We start from the raw sequence: 9140 nt of genomic DNA, 5'->3' as shown, positions 1-9140 counted from the left end.
ATACGAAAGACAAAGTCAATTCATCAACAATCCAAATCGAAATGTTCGTATGAATGTAGGCGATTTTATAAGTTCGTTGAGAGAACACGGCCAAATTTTGGGTGATATATTTTTAAGTTTGGAAGACTTCAAAAATACCCAAGGTAGAAAATCGATTGCCAAAACGTTTCTAAAAAGCTGGTCTACCCATGTAGCCGGTCGGCAAAGAGTGCTTCAAGTCGTTACGATGTTACGACGTTTTATATATCCACTCAATGTATTTTATAGTAAAACTCGAAGGCAATTATGTATGGATTAAATGCAAATTAACGCACAAGCGATACCCATCTTGTCACCAATTTCTGGTAATGATTTAATAAAGATATATAGCTATGTAAGGTTCTTCAATTGCACGTAGCATTAAAAGCCGTTTTGTGACCGAAGAGCACACTATACTTATAGATGTTTATTTGACATCGTTATCGCTTCCGTTTCAACTACGAACCCTATAGGAAGTCCCGGCGGTTTCCGAGACTGGTGAGCTCTGTTTTCTGGGCAAATTAAAGGCATGCAACTGCAATAAACAATGACACTTTTTGGATAAAATAATGGCAGTGTGCCAGAGCACATGCCGATTTAATTCAACCAAAAGTAACAAATTATAGCTAAATGTTCGTATTTAGTTAGCGCGCAGAAAAGGTGGGGTGATAAAAACGCCCACACCATCATAATTACATAGAAATTATCGTAGCTCACAACCTAGAGAAAGGGAAGGAGGGTCGGGTGAAAACTTCCGAAATTGCTTCGACGAAATCAAATATAGAATGACCTTGAACCTTTCGGATCTCTTTATATAGGTATGCTGACTGTGCACGTGAAACATGCTCCATGCACGTGAGGGGGATATTACTTAACTGTAACAAAGTGCAAATAGCCTTGAACTTTCTCATTCCGCTAGGAATAAATCAGGAAAGCACGTTTATCAAAACGTAACAAAGTTTCCCTGTACTCAAATCTATAGATAGGCCAGTTAAAAAAGAGTTTCCCTCCATTGCTCTACGCGTGCGCTACCATATATAGCTATAACGTTATTTACAAACTACAAATAAACTAAGAATAATACACGCAAGCAATGAACTTATTATTTGCTACGGCAAATATCTCCTTTTTTTCTTAGTCATGCATGTATATAAGATTAAATATGGTAAGTGCTATCAATAAGTATTGGAATTTTTTGAAAGATACATGAATAAAATATATATACAACAAAGGGTGTGTAACATAGCAATATTTATACCATGCAGGCAATTAATACATCAGGCTTTGACTTGGAGTGGATTGTACGCCGCTTTTCGTGGAATTTTTCAGTGCAATAATTGATCTACCAGCTCCTTGTGATACGGTGCAACATGTTATTATTTGCTTCAAGTGAAAAGTTTTATTATATTTGAAATAAAATTATCGTGTCTTTAAACAAATGAGAAATAATAATTCAAACGTCCTTCGATAATGAAAATATACTAAGAAGCACGCTAAGATCCATACCAGGTATTAGAGGTTGATGTTGAAGACGAGGAGCATCTGTAATTATTATTATAACAGTCGTAACCCCCGAGATTTTCACACGTGGCATGCCCATTGGGGTATTGCCAGTCGCAGCCGTAATTTGAATTTACATATACGCTTGTGTAGATGTTGTATACCGAGGTCTGCATTATGGCCACTGTACAGTCAGTACATGATCCACCACGGATGTTCAAGTATTCCACCAAAATGCACTTATCAGTAACATGGTCGCTATTATAGGTTAAAAAGTCGACCGTGCTAGTTTTTAGACGGACATAATCGATCGTATCGGCGAACGTATGCGGATCATAGTTGCATGTTATTCGAAAGTGGGTCGAGTTCTTCTGGATACTAGTAAATGTTGCCTTAGGAAGGCGAAAATCGTTAAAAGCAGGATTTGCTTGCGATCTTGGGTTATTAATAAATAATTGTTTTTTCTTGTAATAAACCCGATTCCCCCTTGAAAATGACTGGACCAAGGTCCACACTTTACCATCAACCAATGTGAAGTCGCAAAAAGACCGAAAAGCTTGGTTTAGATCATCGTACAATGTGTACACTCCAGATTGACTTCCAGGATTTGCATCATATATAGATCTACAGCTTTTTGGGAGATCTTCACAACGTTCACCTCTAATTCCAAGATGTTTTGGGCAACTACAACGATGCCGTTTGCCTGATGCAGTTGGACATTGCTCAACGCAAGTTCCTCCGTTCATGCATGGGTTACCTGCGCACGAACAGCTTTGTTTTTGAGCGCAGCTTCCTCCTGTTGTACCCTGAAATAAGCGGAATTTCTGACTGTTAGTTGTTCTTCATGCCATATAACAGGCTTTTTACATACACGGAAAAGACTGTAACAGCAGAAACGTGGAATCTTGAAATTGTAGTAAAGAGTATTATATCTATTTATATGCATTGAACGCATCTCTGGTCAATAAAGGGTACATTTATAACGCTGGCTGCAATCCCGCGTGTACATACCTGTCGTTTTACAATACAATACAAACTTTTTTTATTGTGTTCCCAAGCAGGGTTTTTCAACACTAATTTACAATGAATAAGATGTTGAATAATCTATTTAAAGCAACATGCAGTTTTGATGCTTTGAATGTTTAATAAACTGTGAAAGTCTATAATTACATGCAACGTAATGCAGCAGGAAAACAGGTGATTTCACTGTGTTTGTTTCCAAAAAATTTGAGACATCATTTATCGGCTTTACATTAAGGTCATTTTAAAATATGAGGGTTAGGTCTGGCTAACTCAGGAAATATTTTGCTTCGTTTGAAATGGCGAGGGGCGATGCTTTATGCATGTTTTTCTGTTATAAATATTTAATTTACTCACATTATTTTAATAAAATTATTTAACTTACCGAGTTTTGACTCTCAAATGACAGCTCGTAATAGGTACAGCCTTGGTCGTTACTCGGCGTTTTGTCGCGTTGATTACCAGAATTTAATTCGCACGTCGTCCCGCAGACGTTGATTGACTTACAATGACAATTTCGAACACATTTTCCAAAACATTCCAAAGCTGTTCCTGACTTGGTGCTTAGCACCAGGCCTTCCAAGCGACTATTTTCTTGTTTTCCGTTAGGAAACTTCACTTGTGGTGTAAGCTCGCAAGCGGAATGCACAGCAAAGTGGTGGAGACTTTCCAACAAGTAGATCAAAAAACAGTGTTGAATATGCATTTTAATTGAGTACGTGTTTCTAGATAACAAAATTAAGATTAATAAAATAAATCGAATAAATTGAGCGCAAGAACTGACGAACTTGTTAGTCCAACTAGACCTAGAAGCTGGGAAACATATAGGAGGAAACGAGAGATGAAAGAACGGGCTTAGAATAAAAAGAAAAAGAAGAAAGATTGAAGGAAGGAACGCAAAGTTGTAGGTAACTAAGGATCGTTTCCTATTTCAAAATTGGATATTTCTTCAAAATCTTACCGATGTTGGATATTTCAACTCGACGTTAGGATTTGCTTTTGAATACTTGAAATTGCGAACAAGTTAAATCAACAATGGACAGATATAAAGTACGTGTAGCGAAGGTTGCTTGCGATGTAACTATGCAGCCGTGACTGCTTGCATGTATTGAATGGGGAAATTTGTAAACATCTCTAAAGGCCACCTGTTACTGCGGTTATTGTACGCGTAAGTTAAAAATATAGTTATATGCTTTTAATACATATCTAGTGTAAATATTTTCTCAAGTTCCCCGCAATTCGCAATGATAAAAGAGTTGTCGGTTCATCGCTCTTCAAAACAAAATTTGCGGGTTCAATTCACTTAGAAAAGAGTGAACTTAATTTCAAAATCTTTGTTCTTGACCACAAGAAAAGTCGTAGAATCGTGACATATCTCCGTCCCCTTTTGCAAAAATGAAATGTCATTTTCATATAAGAATCCTTTATCCTTATTTCACACCAAAAATGCTCACCTATATAATGTATATGATATCAATTAATAATTAATGTGAAAATTAACCAAACATTTAATATTTTATATTAATTCGCCAAAAAAATATATTTTTATCCAGCAGGGACATCATCTCCTATCTACAGTAAAGTAGTTTGTACTTATATTACTAAACTTTGGAAAAACCTATAATTGATCAATTCGCAATTGTTGTGTTTATGTTGGCAAGAATTTCAATTTCAATTTCAGTTTATGTTGACAAAAGAAAATGATACTTTATACCAAGAAAAATCAATCATAGTAAATAGTTTATATAGACAGAGCATATATTGGCTACACGGTGTGGATATCAAGATTCAGTTAGAATGACCTGGTTGTTAACCGCTTCAAGTTTTTCTTCTATAACTTCCGGGTTGTTCTTGTGTCGTAATAATAAAGCATGTTCTGTGGTGTTTGTCACTCTGTAGTATAAACCTAGCATTATAGACTGAGTATAGATACAGTGTTCGTTCTTGGAGAAGTCTGTTTGTATTTTCTCGAACTCTTCTCCAAAATGATCAGTTTATGAAGACAAATATCTCTTCCTTATAAAGTGTTTGCATAAAATGCATCATTTGCTGTGAGGAATTCTTGGAAATAGCTGCGGTGTTTCGACCAATAAATTTAGAAATATCGCGAGCTGAAAGAGAGAACTAGGACGGGAGTATGACGCACTGAGCTATGTATGCTAAGTGAATGGGTCAAACTGCATGGACCAGCATTATGAACCCAGATTTTCCTAATCGTGTCAGATGATTTTACTCATCAGTGGAAGAGTACTAAGTTAACAAAACTATCTGTCAGTGTCTCTTGTTAACCCATTATCTTGGAATGCACCCAGATTTGGCGTACCGTTTAGTATTTTACTCTTTCTAATGCCACATGATTTTACTCATCAACGGAAGAGTACTGTCAGTTAATAAGTCAACAAATCTATTTGTCAATGTTTCTTGATAATCCATTAGCTTGCAATATGCAACCAGATGTGACCTACTTTAATATTTTTACTCTGTTTAAGTCAAGTTGAATATTTTCGCGGTGCAATAATATTCCAATCTAAATAAGTTTTCATCAACACACAAATGGTTCAGGATATCTTGTTGATTGATCTACAGCTGTGGTGAATAAGAAAAACGCAACATCAAAGTGTTCATGAAATTCACTTCACTTTCGTTTTGATCACAAAAGATCGTATAGCGTATCAATTAAATATTTATGAATATTAAGTGTTGCGTCTTTTAAACATGCTGTATAAGTTCGGTCATTATACCGATGAAAAGCCATTTCAAGCTAGAAGATTAAGTTTTAGCAGATCAAAGATGATCAAAGAATTCAATCCGTGGATGTGACAGTCAGGCCGGGCTGTGGTGATTTCGGAACACGAAGGTAAGACCAGATGTAACCTTGTAGCAACACAGCGAATCGATAATATTCTTATAATCTCACAAAACAAGTAAACTAACGTGAATTTATAATGGTAATAGAACGAATAGGAGTGCAATTAATGCCAAAATCATACGAGTGATTACAAAATCAACCGACCGCGCAGCGGGAGGTTGATTTGTTAAGCACGAGTATGATTTGGCATTAATTGCACGACTTAATTCGTTCTATTACTTATTAATTATCCATCTTCTGTAATCAAAAATTCTGGTCATTTTCTTCAGCAAATATATCATTTAAAAGGTCAAAATTTTCAAAATCATTGTCAAATTTCTCCATTTTTAAAAATTTCGCGCCCCAAAAGAAAACAAATTCTTATTTTGTATCTGAATGCTGATTGGCTACTTGTAAAGCTATGCTGAATTTCAATGGCTGTGAACAAGAGTGCGATTACAGCTCACCAAGAGTGCGATTAATGAATAATCGCACTCCTGTAAACCAATCAAATTGAAGTATTTGACAGTGATTACAGAAGATGGATAATTAATCATTAAACAGAGGCTCTCGTGCACACAATGGTATCGAAATAATTTGCAAACCAGGGCAGTGGCGTTGCCAGCATGATAAGTGGGGGGGACTTATTCGTTTCTATTCAAATTGATTGTCTTAACGGACTTTGAACATGAATATATGAATATGTCCACCCCACTTATCGATGCCGGTGACGCCACTGAACCAGGGAGTTTTACCTTGGCACCATTTTGCGGAAAAGATCTGACGAAAATCACGTCCTTATTCAAAAAACAACAAACCATATAACAATGGATTGTATATTCAAGGAAGCGGAGAAGATAAGGGTATCATCTCTCTCACATTAATAACGAAATTCATATTAGGCACGGGAAATTCATCTTTGAATAGATTAATCAACATCTTATTCATTGTAAATTAGTGTTGAAAAACCCTGCTTGGGAACACAATAAAAAAAGTTTGTATTGTATTGTAAAACGACAGGTATGTACACGCGGGATTGCAGCCAGCGTTATAAATGTACCCTTTATTGACCAGAGATGCGTTCAATGCATATAAATAGATATAATACTCTTTACTACAATTTCAAGATTCCACGTTTCTGCTGTTACAGTCTTTTCCGTGTATGTAAAAAGCCTGTTATATGGCAACTTATTTGCCAACTCAGTATGCTAATAAAATTATACTCGAATTTGAGCATTTTTATTTTAGTCTAGGGTAAACTCGCAAATAATATCAGGCCTTTATAAGCCTATGTTTCCAACTTGGTAATATATTTCATAGATAAGTAATGATTTGCATGACTTTCTAAGGTTTTCCATGGCTTTATAACATCACATTTATAGTACGCGTGTGCGATTGGTCGAGACTTCTCCCGGCGAAATTGGAAAGCGAATTAAGTAATGCAATGAATTATTTGTCTATAATTACATGAGTTGGCATTACTAAGCGAGTTACCCGGCTTTTACGAGTGACTTGCTTTATAAGTTTTGCTTATTATTTGAACATTTCCATTACATCGATTGGAAGGACATTAGAGACTTTTAGCTTGACGTTTACGGCAAACACTAGACTTGCTACAAGTCGACTCTTTAAACCCACACGCGAGCTTGAGTGACCGAGCGTAGCGAGGTCGCGAAGGCGAGGGAAGGGAACGCGCGGAAGAGTCTGTGTGTGTTTTAACTCCACTATCTTTAAGTGTGCGGTAATTTCGCTAAGCCTAAATTACAAACGTTCTACATAAAACTTGTGATGTTCAGCAGTAATGTAAGAAAGCAAAAGACTATTTCCGATGTATTTAGAAAAGCAGCAAATTCAGCTTTGCCGTATATGTTTCACGTTCGCCGTCAGTATAAAAATTAAAGCTTGAACGACTGCACACACCCTCAGCCGTTCAAGCATTAAAATTTATACGGCGAACGTGAAACACATACGGCAAAGCTGAATTTGCTGAATATCTGAATATTAATAAGGAACAACGTTAGCGAAACAACTTGATTTCAATTGCTTGTACACCCATGGCTCAGCCCTCTAAAGAAGCCTAGCGATACATTTTAGCATGCTGAATGTAAGATCGTTAAAAAACAAGATATGACTTGTTCATGATTTTATATCGTAGATAACAAACAGGGGCGGATCTGGATTTTCGCAGGTCAATGCTACATATACGAAGTAAGAAAAATGTTCGCACCCACCCCTATAGATTGATGAAATTAGTTATATTTTACAGTTTACTAGCTGATTCGATATAATTATTTTCATACGAAAGATAATACAGGAAAAATCCCAGTTTCAATCGATGCCAGGCTAGTCTGCTAACATCCCTAGGACACATAAAAATGTAGAAAGTTTACAAAGGGACCTTTTGTGGATAAAAACACCTCCAGAACGAGCAGACCAAACCTCCAGAACGAGCAGAATTTTTGTCTCCATGGAAACTACCGAATGGGCCAATCAGATTGATGAGAAACACCCTAACCAACCTCCAAAACGAGCAGACCAAACCTCCAGAACGGGCAGAATTTTTGTCTTCATAGAAACGAATGAAAAAGATTGAGCAAGTTTGCATTCAGGAGCGAGGAAATCGATAGAGATCAGTGTTTATTTAATTTAAAGGACATTGGTCATATTTTGGTTTATTATCAAGGTTAGTAAAATCGAGTGCCCTGATCACGAATCTGCTCTTATTTTTTATCCAAAACTTTTGCTTCTTGAGTTATTGAATGGGGAATATTTAAGTAGGCCGCCATCTTGAAGAAAGTGAATTATGCGAAATTAATTGATGACGTCAACAGCAGGTAACAAAGTAAACATGATTTGCGCCAAAAAATACAAAGCAAGTTTACTCTCTGTGCGTATAACTTTGTAAAGACTGGACAATACTGCTCTTTATGGTGCTCGGCTACAGGTATCAGACAACGTTATTGTTGTAATGAAACGTGTTTAACGGAACCGCAACGTGTCGAATACCTCAGATGTTCGGTCTTTTCTTGGCGGCTAAGAATGACTTCGGTATGGACGGTATCACCTATCACAGGCATTGAGCAAAATAGTACAACATGTTTAACTTCCGTTCCGATTTGCGGTACGATACTTCGTTGTTATTGTCGGCCTCCCTGGATCTAAACATCTTCCCCGCGCATGCTCAATAATAAGGCATACTCATGTGGTTACTCACTTCACTTGGCACGCACCTCTCGACGAGACATGTATTGTCCAGTCTACGGCTGTAACAGCGATAGCAAGAAACAAACGGACCCTCCAACGCACTTTTTCACCTTTCCGTCCGGAACATCAACGACGCAAAAGCAAAGACGAAAAGTGTGGATAGAATTTTGCAAGCGAAAAGCGTTCCGACCTTCATCGTGCACAAGAATATGCTCAACGCATTTTGAGGAAGACGCGTATGAACCAGGATGTTCGCTGCAGTTTCTAGCGCTGTAGAGGTCGCCACGGAAAAATCAAGAGCCGCCAGTGTGAGAAGACAACGAGAAAAGGTACTTTGATCGCGCAAAATATTCATAGTGACATATAGATGATACTGATGAATATATTATATTCATTCGTATCATACGGTATTTGTCAAGGGAGTATTAACTATAGTATATCGCAATGTGTAAAGTTGACTATATATTTTATAAAATATTGACACTCTTATACGTGGCGTCGAAATCGAACAAGAAGAAGCGGGATGCTCCAAGGCTGGCGAGAGCATTGA

The 9140-nt window shown here is 37.0% G+C and overlaps 1 protein-coding gene across 1 annotated transcript; it reads right to left on the bottom strand.

Moving 5' to 3' along the window:
- Positions 1 to 700: 700 nt before the first annotated feature.
- On the bottom strand, positions 701 to 3735 carry LOC114536766. The gene is made up of 3 exons (XM_028558118.1): positions 3500 to 3735; positions 2924 to 3263; positions 701 to 2324 (listed from the first exon to the last, which is right to left on the bottom strand). The coding sequence occupies exons 2-3, from the start codon at positions 3242 to 3244 to the stop codon at positions 1512 to 1514; spliced, it is 1134 nt and encodes a 377-aa protein (XP_028413919.1). The 5' UTR covers positions 3245 to 3263; positions 3500 to 3735; the 3' UTR covers positions 701 to 1511.
- Positions 3736 to 9140: the final 5405 nt, after the last annotated feature.

This window comes from Dendronephthya gigantea, unplaced genomic scaffold (genome assembly GCF_004324835.1).
Source record: "Dendronephthya gigantea isolate DGI-Jeju-01 unplaced genomic scaffold, DenGig_1.0 000144F, whole genome shotgun sequence".
NCBI classification, from domain to species: domain Eukaryota; kingdom Metazoa; phylum Cnidaria; class Anthozoa; order Malacalcyonacea; family Nephtheidae; genus Dendronephthya; species Dendronephthya gigantea.
Note: the sequence above shows the minus strand (reverse complement) of the source record. Positions and strands in the feature narration are given on the sequence as shown.